The 17,178-nt window shown below is 35.5% G+C and overlaps 1 protein-coding gene across 5 annotated transcripts in view; it reads right to left on the reverse strand.

The window, feature by feature from the left end:
* Nucleotides 1-17,178, reverse strand: part of SKAP2 (src kinase associated phosphoprotein 2) — a 212,628-nt gene that overhangs the window by 59,542 nt on the left and 135,908 nt on the right. For all 5 annotated transcript variants that reach the window (XM_055346899.2, XM_019031601.4, XM_004045212.5 and 2 more), the window contains 3 exons: nucleotides 9,745-9,869; nucleotides 8,789-8,852; nucleotides 8,298-8,435 (listed from right to left, as the gene is read on the reverse strand). In XM_055346899.2, coding sequence (XP_055202874.1) covers nucleotides 8,298-8,435; nucleotides 8,789-8,852; nucleotides 9,745-9,869 — 327 coding nt within the window. The remainder of the gene's footprint in view (nucleotides 1-8,297; nucleotides 8,436-8,788; nucleotides 8,853-9,744; nucleotides 9,870-17,178) is intronic.

Here is a 17,178-nt window from a genome sequence, read left to right on the forward strand (position 1 = left end):
CAGACAAGAGACAGATGGAGAGAAATAGGGGAAGTGGAGGATGGCTTCTAAGCAGGCATTGGCCTGGCACAGTGGCTCATGTCTGTAATCCCAACAGTTTGGGAGGCTGAAGTGGGCAGATCGCTTGAACTCAGAAGTTGGAGACCAGCCTGGACGACATGGCAAAACACTGTCTCTACAAAAAAATTAAAAATTAGCCAGGCGTGGTGGCATGCACCTGTAGTTCCAGCTACTTAGGAGGCTGAGGTGAGAGGACAGCTTGAACCCAGGAGGTGGAGGTTGCAGTGAGCCAAGATCACATCATTGCATTCTAGCCTGGGTGACAGAGCAAGAACCCCTCTCAAAAAAAAAAAAAAAAAAAAAGGGCCAGATGCCGTGGCTCATGCCTATAATCCCAGCACTTTGAGAGGCCAAGGTGGGCGAATCACCTGAGGTCAAAAGTTCAAGACCAGCCTGGCCAACATGGCAAAACCCTGTCTCTACTAAAAAAAAAAATACAAAAAATTAGCTGGGCGTGGTGGCGCATGCCTGGAATCCAGGTACTTGGGAGGCTGAGGCAGGAAAATCACTTGAACCTCGGGGGTAGAGGTTGCAGGGAGTTGAGATCATGCCATTGCACTCCAGAATGGGTGACAGAGCAAGACCCTGTCTCAAAAAAAATAAAAAAAAATAATAATTAAATTTTTAAAAAATTAAAAAATATTTTTTTAAAAGTGTCAAGATATAAAAACACAAAGCTACTTTTGACACTATCTGCTGGAAGACTCTGCCCATTGGAGACAGAATTTCTATATCAGAAAAGCAAAAACAGAAAACTCATGCGATGTGGATATTATATATATATACATACACACATACATACATACATACATACATAAGACATAAATAAACATGGAGGTATGGTAGTAAGTCTAGGCTTAGGCCAGAAAGGGCACTCCTTTGAGGCCTGTGTAAGGATGCTGGGGGATTCCCAACACCTAGGCACGGTGCCTGGCACATAACAGGTACTCAAGAATACTTATGAAATGAAAGAAATGAAAGCAAGGAAGGAGAGAAAGGATGGAAATGAAAATAGGGGAGAGGAATGAGAAAATAAAAGAATGAGAAAGGAGGAAGGTAAAAACGAAATAGGAAGAAAATGAAAGGAAGAAAATTTTACAAAAGGCCAGAAGAAAGTAAATAAAAAGAAGGATCTCTTTTTTGTTTTAAAACTTTTATATGTATATGTATATTTAAAAATAGGCAAAAAAAGGAACAAAAAGATTCATATCAAACTGTTAACAAAGTTTACGTAGGGTAGGGAGTGACTTCCACTTTTTAATTTTATTATTTTATTTTATTTATTTTATTTTTTTATTTTATTTTATTTTATTTTATTTATTTTATTTTATTTTATTTATTTTTAAGATGAAGTCTCGCTCTGTCACCAGGCTGGAGTGCAGTGGTGAGATCTCGATCTCACCTCCACCTCCCAGATTCAAGCAATTCTCCTGCCTCAGCACCCCGAGTAGCCGGGACTACAGGCACATGCCACCACGCCCAGCTGATTTTTGTATTTTTAGTAGAGACGGGGTTTCACCATGTTGGCCAGGATGATGTCAATCTCTTGACCTCGTGATCTGCCCACCTCGGCCTCCCAAAGTGCTGGGATTACAGGCATGCGCCACTGCACCCAGCCCCACTTTTTTATTTTATGCACATCAGGAATATTTAAGCTTATTCCAGCAAGCATGTATTGTTTGTAAATAAGGATTTAAAAATTAAGACTTAGTAGCTAGTGAAATGGCTCATGCCTGTAATCCCAGCACTTTGGGAGGATGAGGCAGAAGGATCACTTGAAGCTGGGAGTTCAAAACCAGCCTGGTCAGCATAGTAAGACTCCATTTCTACAAAATTAAAAATTAAAAAATTAGGCATGGCGGCGCATGCCTGTAGTCCCAGCTATTTAAGAGGCTAAGGCAGGAGAAACACTTGAGGAGTTTGAAGCTGCAGTGAGCCATGACTGCGCCACTGCACTCCAGCCTGGGCAACAGAGCAAGACCCTATCTTTAAAAAGAAAAAAAAGAAATCTAAGATTTAGCAATAACGAAAGGGAAGTGAACAAATAATATAAAATAATCACACAGTATGGCTTGTTGTGAAGTACATTAAAGTGAGCTCCTGTTCACGGATCCCCTTGGAGGGCTGCCTCCAAGACTTCCCGTCTAACTCCAGGGGCAGAGATCATCTCAATCCTACTAGCCTCTTCAAAGTCCAGGTCCAAAAAGATAGAGAAGTCACATAAAAGGGTTTCCACTTCTCCTAAAGCCACTCGTCAAATTCCAGACAGCCCTGGAATTGCTCAGCCTTGCATTCCCCCAGGATGCCTGACTCCCTTTACAGACAGTCCAATCCCACACCCACAGGTCTTTTTCTTCAGCCTCAAAAGAACAACCCTATCAGAATAGGATAAATCAAGTATTCACACATCTACAAGGTATTTTTAGAAACCTCTTCCTTCCAAGATAGTAGCTCATGAAAATAGAGAAAATGCTTCCTTCATTTTTTATCTTCCTGGCTTGCTCATTTCTACAAGATGGATGGAACTTCAATACTACTCCTTGAAGGAAACGTGATAGGCAAGTCCAGCTGATCTCTTAAAACCTAGAAACATTCTATGTAATCCTAGTTTCATGTATGTAAGAAAACCTATGTTGTGTCCATAAAAATGAATTAACTCATATGGAGCTTAGGTTATGAATCTTTATTAATTCAAGTGATAAGAATAAAAAGGTGATAAACCAAAAGCTGTCTATTACATCCCTGTGGCCAGGGTTTTTCAACCTCAGCACTATTGACATTTGGGCCAGACAATTCTTTGTTGTGGGGGTTGCCCTGTGCATTGTAGGTCGTTTAGCAGCATCCTTGGCCCTTACCCACCACATATCTGTAACACACACACACACACACATCCAGTTATGATAACCAAAAGTGTCTCCAGGCATTGCCAAACATACTCTGGGGTCAATATCTTCCCTGGCTGGGAACCACTGATGTAGCTCCAATTTGCAAAAATGAGTCATTTTATCTCACCACCAATGGAAATATATGTTTTGTGTGCACACAGATATTTTTGGTTTAGTATGTGTTAAGCCATCCCTTGTAATGAAAAGAATTTGCAATGCCAATGGCAACATAGAGAAAAGCTACAAGACAGGCAGAACTGTATTCCAAAGCTTCATACTATATTATGAAACAACATAAAGAATACTATGAACAAATATTCAGCAAAGACACATTTATATTCAGCAAAGATAAAAATAATAAATATTATATGTGTGTAGTGACCCTATTTTATGAATGATTTCATTTTTTTTTATAACTTCGGATAACCCTCTAAGCAGATTTTAGAGCTGAAACCATCTGTATTAGTCTGTTCTGACTCTGCTAATAAAGACATACTCAAGACTGGCAAATTTATAAAGGAAAGAGGTTTAATTGACTCACAGTTTAGCATGGTTAGGGAGGCCTGAGGAAACTTAGAATCATGGCAGAAGGGGAAGCAAACATGTCCTTCTTCACATGGCAGCATCGAGAAGAATGAGTGCCCAGCAAAGGGGTGAGCCCCTTATAAAACCATCAGATGTCATGAGAACTAACTCACTATCACGAGAACTGGATAGGGGACACTGCCCCCATCATTCAATTATCTCCACCTGGTCCCTCCCAGGACACATGGGGATTTTATGGGTACTACAATTCAAGATGAAATTTGGGTGGGGACACAGCCAAACCATATCACCATCCAAAAATTCAACTCTAATCTAGTTATCTACTTGGGAAAAACTATTCCCACAATATCACCACATTGATAACTTCACCATTTAGTACCTAGTTTAAGAAAAAATAATGTTAGCAGGCTGCCTAGACTAACAATATTAAAATACTGAATATATGTGGTTCTATGAAAATTAATTGACATCTTTCCATTGCATTCCAAAGAAGAAAGGAGAAAAATTGTTTGGTGAAGTCAGGATCTACTATCACTTAAAACAACGTTAATACCATAGACTGCAGGGTCCCCTGTAACCCTGATATTAACTTAGTAATATGAGTGATAATTATTCAGGAAGAAAATAAAGCCAAAATGTATTTTGGGGGCCTATAACCACTTATTGACTAAATTAGCATTTGTGTCCATTTGCTGTAAACTACTTCAAATTAAAGTACCCAAACACTGTTCTTTTTTATGTATATATAGTAGTCTCATGGAAAAAAATTATAGCTGCATTTTACTTTATGTTCTATTTTAGATGCAGATAGTTGGACTGAATAAATTTAAAATGTAATTGAATGGCCAAAGGATAAAAATATCCTTTTCTGACTCAGAATAGTTCAATCTGTCATTGTAATTTAAAAAAAAATGAATTCACACTTAAAAAAAAATAGGTTAATGGAATAGAAATTTGTCTTCCTGTTTTATGTTGCCCTCTCTCCTCCAGTCCACTTGCCAGAAGACATTTCAAGTGCAATTCCTCTGAAAGCTACAGATTTAATAAGTTAATGGATGGTTACCATTCTCGTTACTAGGCTGATTCTATTCAGTTTAGATCTAGAAAAATCTTTTTGTTGTTGTTGTTTCTGCACAATTTCCTGCCATTAAAGAAAAAAAATCAAGTGACATAGTGAGTAGAAGAGAAGAGCAAACAGGGTTGGTTTCTGCAGCAATTTCACGAGTATTATTTTCCCCTTTTGAGATTCAAAATGAGACAAAGACACTCCTCTGTATTTCTAATGAAAAAGTGAGCAATAAATTTACAAACCTGTGCTGAGCCAAATGAACTCATTACCATGTTATCAAACAGTTTAACACATTTTGATCAATATATTAGCTGCACAAACACAAATATGCTATAGTATTATTACAATGTAAACAAACCTGACTGGCCTATGCTAATAAGCAATAAGACATAAAAGATGTAAAAGGATTAGGATATTTGAAGAAAAGCCAAATACCTTTAATACTCCCCAGAAATGGCATTCTCGCAACTCTTTTGTACATATGTATAAATCCCTTAAACACAAAGAAGTCTTACAAATTTATTCCTATTCTTTTACGAAGTTAGTTAAAAATAAATGAACAAGAAATTAAACAGAAGGTACTGTAATGAAGTTAGAATATTCTAACTGAAAAACAATTACAATGAACAATTTAGATTCCTGTAGAATTATAAACATTTTTCAAGGGACATTATGCAATGCAATTTTTTTTTTTTTTTTGAGACACAGTCTCACTCTGTTGCCCAGGCTGGAGTGTAGTACCTCAATCTTGGCTCACTGCAGCCTCCGCCTCCCGGATTCAAGTGATTCTCCTGCCTCAGCCTCCTGAATAGCTCGGATTACAGGCACCTGCCACCATGCCCGGCTAATTTTTTATTTATTTATTTTTTTTATTTTTAGTAGAGACGGGGTTTCACCATGTTGGCCAGGCTCGCCTCGAACTCCTGACCTCAAGTGATCCACCCAACTCGGCCTCCCAAAGTGCTAGGATTACAGGCACGAGCCACTGTGCCCAGCCCATTGCAATTTTTAAAACAACGTTTTCTTCTTACTCTTGAAACTTAAAACACTGCAGGTTTATTTCATAGTTTTTAAAAAATACACTTATTAGAGTAAGAGCTTTCGTTTCTCAGAAAAAGAGCTTTGTGATTTAAAGTAGCATAATAAATGCTTAGATTTCTCTTCAAATACATTTGTATACCTCATCTTTCAACTAAGAGGATTAGTTTTCAACAATGCATAATTGACAGAAAATTGTGTTGAAATTGTAGTATTATTTAATTCTGGGAATTTAGCCAGTCAGATATCAGAGATACATAGTTCTTTGCACAGAACTGGAAAAATATCAACAGTATGTAAATGTGCTTACTGCTCTTCCATTGTTCTAACTCCTCTATCAAAATTATATTCAAATTTCACAGAAGTGAAAGCAATAAGCTTAATTCTTGTCCTGAAAGAGAGACAATTTTTTTAATTAAAAAAGTTACCTTCCTAGTTTCAGACATTTAATCAAACAAAACCTCTAACTCTGAGACACCTTTAGGGCCTTTACTAGAAAAATCCCCTCTGTAGCCGTTGGCACAAACTTGACAAACTTGCTGAACCGTGCAGATGTTGAAGCAGCTCTCAGTTACACCGGGGAAGAAGGGAACTAGACATTCCACAGCCGCCTACAATGGCGTCCTTCCCAGGGGCACAGGTGCAGGCTCCATCAAGCTCAATCACTTTGCAAAGCAACTGGGGATCCCAAGCAGGGGAAAAGAAATCCCAGGGCAGCTTAAATTTCTCCCAGTACCACAGCAAGAAGTAACACTACTTAAAAAGTAACCAGTTACTTCCAACAATTATGTGTGTGGGGGGGGGGGGGGGGGGGGGGGCAAGGAAGAATGAAGAATAATATCTCTAGTAAGAAAAAATAAAAGATGTTTCATATTTTTAAAATTCCAAACTACTTAGATCTTCCTTAGGTCTTTGTTATGAAAATAACTATGAATATCTGGTCTTTATTCCTGATCAATTTTTTTTTCTTTAGGGGTGGGGAGAGAACAGCCAAGTTGAAAAAATACAGAACTTAACAGTTATTTCAATAATTGTAATGTAACACATTCATTGCAGGGTTTTAAAAGGATGTAATGGCAGTAATATCGTGTTTAAATGTATTCCACTCTTCCATTTTATGAGTATACATTCTCACAAGTTCTTTTAAACATTTTTAAATACTAAAATAATTGTATTAATGATATGGTGTGACCAAAAACAAGCAGCCAGGGAATATTCTTCCCTACTTGAGGATAACTGATGCTACAGCAGATGCTATTTCCTTAGGGTGAACCAGAAAGGAAGGGGTTAATAAACATGTAGCTCCACTAAATAACTGAAATACACAGATCACTATTCCCCATAAAATTATACTTTTATACTAATCTTCTGGGGTAGTAAAATACAATATGTAGATGCATACATAGTTTTTATACCTTAAATTTATAATATTGTTAAAATTATTACTTTTTACTTGGTTAGAAAACCATTACTGTACCACCACATAAGCACTTGCAAGAATTCACCAGATACAATAATAAAACAAAAATGATGGTGATGTTACAATTAATTGTGGGATCAAGCACTATGCTGAAAGCCTTCCATAAATCACTTCACCTACCCCTCCCAATGACATTATTTCCATTTTATAAATGAAGAAATTAACTTATAAAGTCACTAAGCTAGTCAATGGTACAGCCAGAATTTAAATTTTTTTCTTCTAAAGTCCATACTCTTGTTATTATGCTGTATTGTCTTGAAAATGACATTTGTACATTAATTTGGAACATTTTAAGTATTTTTGAAATCAATTTTAAAGGTTTAACATTACATCAGTAAATTGTTATATTCAGAGCAAAATGGCCTCTCTACATGAGATGTACTAGTTAAATCTTGCTTATATTGCTTATGATACCTTTTTCTTCTCTAACTACTGATTTTTTAATAGCCAAAAAAGCTCATTTCAGCCTAGAGTATTAGTAATACAATTTCCTAAGTGTTTTCATATGTTTCCTAAATTTCAGATGTCTATCTTTTTATTTTAGATTGATCCTCATGGCCGCAAGTCAAGTAGCTAATAGATAATTTTATGTTACATAACAGACAGGCATGTAAACACTAAACTAGGTCTGAGCATTTGGAATAAGAAAACTTTTTTATTCCATATTGATGCTAAAATATCAACAGGAAGACTTGAAGCCTCAAAAGGCCTTTGTTTATAGTTCAACAACATTCCTCTGAGACAGTGCAATATACTACAAGCAAGGAGAAATACGAGGCAGAAGTTGATAACATATGGGGTGTGCATAGAACTTCTGGTTAATGGAAGTTCCAAGATGGATAAATAAAAAACGATGTGTAAGTTGGTAGAAAAAACTGTAAGGCAAGTCAATTTTTAAATTAAAAAATTATGTAGCATAAACAATGCTAATGAGCCAAAAGTCCCAAGAGATTAGTATTGTATCTGCTTCATTTTAATGTTTCATTCACTTTTCGTAAGTTACATCTACTCACTTGAAATATCTCAAGCAGAACCCTTTTTGTAAAACAGAGTTTTGAAGATATTCTTTGTCCTTGTTCTCAATAGGTCACCATTTTCTACTCAAGTTGTCAATTTGAGGACAAATCACACACACAAACACACACACACACACACACACACACACACACACACACACACAGCCCTAAAATCTTTAAATGAATCACCAGAAAGTAAATACCTGGAAGTTCTTCATAAATTTCATCATCTATTGGTTGACTGCTTGTTGGTGGATTGCTTATTGGTAGAGGATGATCAACATCATCATATAATTCTCCTCTCTCATCATAATCCTCAGGAATAATATCAGATTCCATATCTATAAAACACATTTCATGAAGTAAATTTTAAAAGAATGCAGAAGATATTTTTAAAACTATACTTTATAAATAAATGCAGCCCTACAAAGTAACAACAATATTGTTATATGTTATGTCCTTAACTAAAAACATGTTTAAAAATTGTTTTGTAAATATGTGAATTTTAAAGCCAATTGGTACTTATAGAAAAGATGCTGTTTAAAATCTGAAGTCAGTGGTCTGTATTAATAACAGTCACATTCAAGTTGGTCATTCTCACAGAAGTCAATAAGCTTTTGTATATGAAAACCCAAACTACTCTGTTATTTAGTATTTAAAGACTGTGATAACTTGTTCGATTGATTTATCTTACCTTGCAATACAAATTTCAGCTGCTGTACCCATTCCTCAGCATCTTTGGGAGAAGCTGCTGTAAACTAATATAAAACAAACAGTAAGAACGAAAATCACCACAGTAGGAATGAAAGGTATGTTGTATTCTCACCATTTCTTTAAGACTATTAGTAATTCTTTTCATGTCTAGTGGAACTTTTCTTGCAAGGATGCTTCTTATAATGTACAGTTAATTTTGACAAATTTATGCAACTGAAGCAGAGGATGATGAATTTCAAACGCTGATCAGCAGCTGGCAGCTGTGCAGGAAAAAAAGCTGCTTCTCTTCATCAATGTCAAAGACAGAACTGATGAACAAAATTTGCCCTTGACAATTAGAAGACACCCATGAATTTCTTTAGACTGCTGGATACAGTTTTCTTAAAAATGTTCTTGTCAGATTCCAACACACTACCTGACAACTTAATTAACTGGCTTTCAACTGCAATCTCAGATATTTAAAACTTATTAAACATACATTCCATATTGATGCCTAGCTGATAGCTATTGAATTGCAGAGCTGATGTGTACTTTTACCTTCATTTTCTCCCACACTCCTAAGCAATACAATATGTATTATCACTCTGATATTTTTCTTTTAATAATTTTACTCTTTCTGCTATGTAATTCTTTTGGAAGATCACCTAGTGCTATGCAACATGTGATCACCTATGTTCTATGCAACATGTGTGCAACATGTGAAGTAATTGATAAATTATATATTCTCTTTATCTTTTTCAAGAAGATAGTGTGTGAACTAATCTGAAATTTTTAAAAATTTCCTCATATGAATGTTCAATGCATAATATATTTAAACATCAGTATTTTTATTATTGTTAACATGTCAAGGAAAGTATTAATCAAATGTTAATGTCTCTATAAATGAAATCAAAACATTTTATCAACCTAATTTCAAGGCAACATAAAAATTACAACCTGATATATACGTTTATCAGGAGCAGAGATTTCAAAACAGCAATCTTTCTTTCCATCCTTTCTTAGAGTGTTATTCATTCTGACACTGTAGCCATCTATTGCAAATTCACCTTTCTGTTGTTTGTCTGTTGAAGATAAAACCAGTTAGAATTTCATTTACTAAGTATTAATGCTCAATTATCTTTTATGTAAAATTTCTTCATCAATTCTTGGAAATAACATTTTTTGGTCATATTGCTTTAGTAATATAATGCTTAGGTAATGTTTTTAGAAATCATTTTTAATTCTGAAACATGGAAGTATTAGGGATGATTGGACTTACAATGAGGTGTGCAGATCATGGTCTTATTCAGAAGGAAGTATGGAAACATGACACTCTAGGGTAGGGAAAATTCAGGAACTAGAACACAGAACTTGCTAGACAAACCCACCACAAACCTTTGGCTCTTTCAGATTTAGTAGGCCAGCGGGAAGATCTGTCCAGCTGAAAACTTGTTGGGCTTTATTTACTGTTATCTCCTTTCACCTATCCCTCCCCAGCACCACCACCAAAAAGAAGCTTCTAAAACAAAAGTTTTCTTTAAAAAAGGTCTCCTAACTTGGTACAAATTTATCTCTAACGTTACAAAGCAAACCAAAACTAAACTAAACTACTCATGACGAAAAAGATGTGAAGGAAAAAAAAACTATGTGGATAAAGAAGAGTGGTAAAGCAAGTACATAAGCATTAGTTACCAAAAATAGAGGGAAAGTTTCTTATCCAGTCAGTGAACAGTTAAACTAGTAAAGCACATTTGAATCTCACATGATAAAGAGGCAAAAGATGATTAGAGCTTTGGTCAGATATTATTTTAAAGACAAGTAAAGTGCGAATATAACAAAGGACTTAATATTCTGAAACTGAAAATAAAATTAGTCAACCTTCCTACTTCACCCAGTTACACCATTTTGATAGAAAAACTATACAGCTATAGGTTTATTTCCTAGATTAACAAACAATATCAAAACCATGAGTAGGGACAAACTCTTTTACTGAGCTCGGGGCAAATACAGAAATGCTTTCATGTTGTGGGGTGTGCTTTCTTAGTTCAGTGTACCAATAAAAGATATATCTCCTTTTCTTAAATACACAAGTTAAATGCCTAAAGTAGCTAACATATGTTAGGTCATAGAGATTATATCTTGTTCAAAATATCAAATGAGAAAAAATATCTCAGTTCCTGGGAAACTCTAATCACATTTAGTCATAATTTACATCTCTCTGAATGTCTAAAGAAACAATCAAAGTTTATTTCATGAAAAAATTCTACAATAAACTCTATGTTTTTCACAAAAACTATACAGTACTTTAAAGATTAGAGCAGCATTTCCCAAAGATATTAATAGGTTTCTGTGATCAAATCAATTTGGGAAATGTTTTGCCGAATTAAACAGAGTTAAGCGGTTTTGTTAGTTCAGGCCTTCTCGGGGCCCTTAGTACATTTACATAGTAATTAAACTTCTGTAAGAAAAATTTAGTATGTAGCACTTCCAAAAATTATTTGTCCGCGGAATCATTTTTCATAGAATATTTTATGGTACTCCCAGGATATATTTTGTAAGACACCTAACTAGGAAACTATTGGGAAAAAAGTATTAAAATGATAAATGGTTAAGCATGGTTGGTTCTTGTAAATTCTCAAAAAAAGACTAAATCATTCACTCACTCATTTGACAAATTGATACCAAGCACTTGAAACCAGCACGCAGCATTATAGGTTTGCCGAGATAAAAGCTAGAACACCTTATCAGACCTTTCGCGCCACCTTCCCAATGATCTACTAAATTGCAAAAGGAACTTAATGTTCACTACGAAAAGTGGAAGTAATGTGAGGCAAAATATCAAAGCCATATTGGACAATTTTGAGAGATTTCCTTAAACTCTCCAGAAGAAAGAGAATTTTCAGGGACCAGATTTAGAGGAAAGCTGCTCCCTTGCTGTGCAAGGGTTCAGTCGCTCCACTCACCAGGTCCATCTGACCTAAAACCTATGCCTTCTACCTCCAATTTCGGTCTAAAATTCTCATCAATGTAACTTGAATGCAGGTGGAAATGCATGAGGAGTGGGAGTCTACACCTGGAGATATAAAATCAGCACTACAAAGATTTAGTTTGGAAGAGCTGAGGGGAACAGATCTTTCTGGGCCAGATTATCTAATAATCTAGAAATAAGACAATTAGGCAGCAAAATTAGGCAACCCCAACTTAGACTAGCAGATTCATTTTAGCCAAACCCCCTAGAAATATGCTATGGGGCTATGTATCAGAACTTCTGATACAGTCCAAGAGGAGGACAGTATCAGCCTCTACTGAAATGAACCAGAGAGAAGCCACAAATCCAATTTATAGGTAAGCATCTCAGATTTTACAGACATGTACTTGTTCGAGGATAAGAAAAGAGGAACAGCAAATACAAATGCCATAAAAATATTAGGTAAAACAGAAACATAACATAGCACTTGAGAAGTAGAAAGCACAAGCAAAGTAGGAGAAATGAAGGTAAACTTTAGCCAACTGCTTTGCATATTTTATAAAAGTAAACAGATTCTGAAAGAGATGAAAGATGAAACAATGTAACATAAAATAAAAAGAGGAAAGGCTGAGACAAGTAGAAATTAAAATGAAACTGGCAAAATAAGGAACAAATATGCTGTATAAGGAAGTGGAAAATGCAGCAGCAAAACAAATGATGTATTAGAAGTGATAAAAAGTAGAACTAACATTGTGGAAAATCAGATCAGATATACCTTGAAAAGCTCACTCAGCAGATAGAAAATAAGAATAAGGGGATGGGGAAGGGACAAAAGGGAGTATGATAAATATGGAGGGCTGACAAAAATACAACATAAGAAAAATGGGTTTTCTGGAAGAAAAGTAATAAATAAATGCCAATAACCAAAGACATAATATAGCAAAAGAAAACTTCATTCCATCAAAGAAAGACCTAACTTTGCAGAACAAAACGTGCTGTTGTTTAACCAAGTAAAAATAATAAAAAGAAACTAATATCTAGACCTATCCAACTGATTGTTTGTATTTGAGGATAAACAATTATATAAACATCCAAGTCGGGTAGGGATATGGGCCCAGAAAGGTTGAACAGAGGAAACTCACAACTCTTTCTAATAGCTTTTGCAGAACCATAACCATGAAGTAGCCATATCTCCAATTAGCCAATACATGACAGGAAGTTCAAGATGTGAAATGGGCAGACATGGCTATAAGGCAACACTGTTCTTCTCCTTTCACATTAGTTTCTCTTCTGGAGAGAGAAACTTCACCATTATGTGGTAAGTCATAAGAATTTACATATAGATTAGTTCCACAATGCTTTTTGGGATAGTTTCAAGGATACCTGTTAACAAAATTATCAAAAATAGTAAAATGCCAATCAAATAGGAAATAAAGCTATAAAGTCCATTTACCCAGCACTGTGAAAGACTAATATTTTATCTAGGTGAACTTCACAAATAGCAAAAGCTTATTCCTTTAAGTGCCAAAACTTTTAAAAATGTTAATCATTGTGATGGAAAGCTTTCTAAAATATATACTTGCCTAACTTCTCAAACAAATCTTTTAAACATAACATTGTTTTCTTAACATAGTATCATTTTGAGTATTAGTTTTTATAACACATTGATGCCTTCAGAATTTTTGAGGTGTTTGTTCCTCTATTACATTTCTCTCAGCTTCTGTTTCACACTTTAACCTAACCTCTATCATGCTGTTTGAATGTAATGTCTACAGAACTGAAGGCTGCCAGGAAAAACCAGATAATGAAATCTATTATATCAGTAACTTAATTTTACACAATCCTAATTCAGCAGGTTCAAGGTAAAAAGCAGTTGGCTCTGATTTCCTACAAAACAAAATGCATAAGGCTAATAAGAGCAATTTCCTTCTACTTTTTCACTGGCTTTTAGGTTTACAGCTGTGTTCTGGGGGTTTTCTAAGCTGTCAAAAAGACAACTCACATTTACTGAGCTTCTACATGTCAAGAACTTAATAGAACATATCTCATATACACCTGGTAATAATTCTAAGCAATAGAAGAGACATATTATATTCCCAGCACTGATGGGAAAACAAACTTTAACCAATTTGCTCACGGTCACACAAATAGTAAACAGTAAAAGCCAGGACCCTAGGAAAGTCTGGTTCTAAAGCCTTGCTTTTTCAGCCATTTCACACTGTTTTCTAAAAAGGTGTTTCTCAAAGTATATTTTAAGAATCACCTATGTTAGAATCAACTTGGACGCCTGTTAACACAGAATTGGCTACCACTCTGCACTTGCTATATAGGAATCTCTGTGGGTGAGTCTAGGAAACCAAATTTTTAGCAAGCACCCCAGGTGATTTTGATACACACTACAACCACTGTCCTCAATACAATGTGAAATATACAAAATCACAGTAGAGAAGATAAATGTTATTTTGCATTTCGTCCTACAACTTAGGTCAAACTTTCTCAGCTTTCTTTATGGGTTCCTCTACCTCTGCCTATCTCTTAAAAAGCTATGATGCGTTGTTCTAAGTCTTGCTCTCTTCTTACATTACACTCTCCCTGGGCAATCTCATCTAATTCCAAGAATTAAATTCCTATCAATATACTTGTGACTCATGATTCTCTACTTTTAGTTCATTTTCAAAACTGTTCATCCAAATCTTCATCTGCTCACTATATATGTTTCATTTCTCAAATGTCCTATAGGCTCATTGAATAGAAAGTGCCCACAATGGAGATCATCTTATCCCCACTCCCAACACTTGTGATGCCAACAACTGTGATATTTCTTGTTGTATCCCCCATCTCAATAAATGGCACCTCCATTAATTCAAGCTCCCAAACCAGAAAGCTGGGCACCATTTTTTATTTTGCCCTTACCTTCACCAACTGCCCCGACGTTACCCCCTACACTCCAATGCCACCTACCAAAATCTAAACAGACCTTCTATTTTTCTGGCAAATATACTTGTTTTTTCTCTTCTTCATTGGCTCTCAGAAAAATATGCTTAAAACACCAACCACTCTCATACCATTTTAAATACAGCATAAATATTGCAACCAAATAATTCCAAATCTTTTAGCATCCCTACAAGCTATGGACATTTATTATTTGGGGCTCCCCAGCATCCATGCATCTTTCCTATTTTAATTCCAAGATTGTCAGGGATAGGGCTTAGTTTTCCACCACAGAAGCTGGAGAGAGATGGATTTTCCCTGTTCCAACTTAATCAAAGTGGATGCTCCAGACTGGAACCTAAACCTCAAGTAAGTAACAAAAGGATCAAGAGAGGGTTCAGAATCCATTATGGTGGCAATGGCACTCACTGATTGATGGCAGTGCACAGTGGCAACATCACATGTCCTGGCTTGGCAAGGCCCAAGCCAGCAGTGTGTCCCAATAAGATTTTTCATGGATTATGCTCAAGATCCAGCCCCCTTACCTACCTTAGTTCTTGCTTGCTTGCTGAGCCTGTGTGTAGCATTCTTAGCAATTCTGAGAGCTGATATTTTCCTAATAATTTGCCTTTCTGCATAAACAAAGTTGGTTTCTGATGCTTATACCAAGAACACTAACTTGGCACAAATGGCTAGCAAACAAAAATATGAAATGTGTTCAGCAATATCTACTACTTATATTTAAGAAGGCCTTTTCTCCTCAGTGAATAACTTATGTTATTTCCACAAGTATTAGTACTCATTAGTAGGGAAAAGAAAAATATGCTCATCAATACTAGACCTTGCCACTAAATTTTATCAAACTGATTAGCAAGATGTTCCAGCTCCTCAGTTAAAGATACATGAACATTCTCCTTTGGTTTATACAGCTTGCAGATGCCAATGCTAAATCAGCCACTTGAAATATATCTCTGGGGTTTTGTGTAGAAGTGAGACTAGATATCAAACCAACAACATTCGTGGTCATCAGACCCTTAGTAAAACTTAGTTCGTACCTGACTATTTCTGCATGTTGATGAAATCCTACTAAACATCAGATGTACATTTTAACTTCTATATACTGTTAGAGAGTCTCTTAGCCATAAAGGCAGAAAATAAAGGCATAGCTTTAATTTAATGTTTGTAATCCCAGCTACTCAGGAGGCTGAGGCAGAAGAATCACTTGAACCCGGGAGGCGGAGGTTGCAGTGTGCTGAGATCATGCCACTGCACTCCGGCCTGGGCAACAGAGCGAGACCCCATCTCAAAAAAAAAAAAAAGTTTATTGTGATAAGTTTTAAAGCTAATACTTTCATATCAAAGACTCAAAAGTCTATAAAATTGTAATAATTTCTGATAAAAGTAGAATTAATGGTTCCTATTTCTTAAGGAATAAAGATATCCTTCACATACCAGATGGAAACAGAATTACAATTTAAATTTTTTAAATATCAGAATTCAGTTACACATTTTACATATATCATCTTGATATAATTATAAAATTATATAATTACAATTATAAAATGACAGAATTTGTTTCTGTCAAATGAATCAGAAGAAAAAAGTTAAGCTTTTATGGCTTTCTATTAAGTTGTTGTTACAAAACAACAGAACTTTTAATTATACAAATAAAGTACTGTCACTTTAACATATTCAAAACAATATTAAAAGAGAAATATGATGCTTTTTCAACATCAAAATATATTTTATAATTTTCAAACTTCAAAGAGAACATATATGTCCTCTTTTTTTCCTATCAATGGTGAAGTTGTGGAGAAGGGGAGAGCAGGGAGGTAAATTTCAATGAAAAATTTTATTTCTCTGCCAAGTTCTGAAATTTTGTTATCTTAAATTCTCCATATTAAGCCCAATTTTCTACTGACTTTTATTATATATTGAAAAGATATTACAATGAAAAAATTAAAACCATATGATGTAAGAAATAACCTTTGAATGACTTTGTAGATCAGGGCTACTTGTAGCTCCCATTTACTAGATGGTGCTAGTGTATTCTTTAATCAGGTTTCAGCAAAAGCCCTGAGAGGAGGTACTAAGAACTGACAATTCCCTCCTTAAAAATGGGGAGAGACTAGGTTCATTTCATAATGTTGATTCAAGATCATATAGAAGATAAACAGAAAAAAGGGAAAAAACGCACAATAGTTTAGAACAGGTTCCTAAATGGTCCATCACTTATGGGCACCTTGGAGGGGTTGGTAATAATCATCAAGTTGTAGAAAAAGTATAACTTTGGAGGCAGAGAGATCTGCATTAAATCCTCGCTCTGCCTCTCAACAGCCCTGTGTTGACCTCTCTTGTTTAGACTACTTCGAAGTCCTGCTAAATGGTCCTGTTGACCCAGACTCTATCCATCCCAATCCATTCTCCATCATCCTATTACAATTACTTCCTAAAAACCAAATCTGGTCATACAATCCTCTGCTTAAAGGTCA

This window comes from Gorilla gorilla, chromosome 6 (assembly GCF_029281585.2).
Source record: "Gorilla gorilla gorilla isolate KB3781 chromosome 6, NHGRI_mGorGor1-v2.1_pri, whole genome shotgun sequence".
Taxonomy (NCBI): domain Eukaryota; kingdom Metazoa; phylum Chordata; class Mammalia; order Primates; family Hominidae; genus Gorilla; species Gorilla gorilla.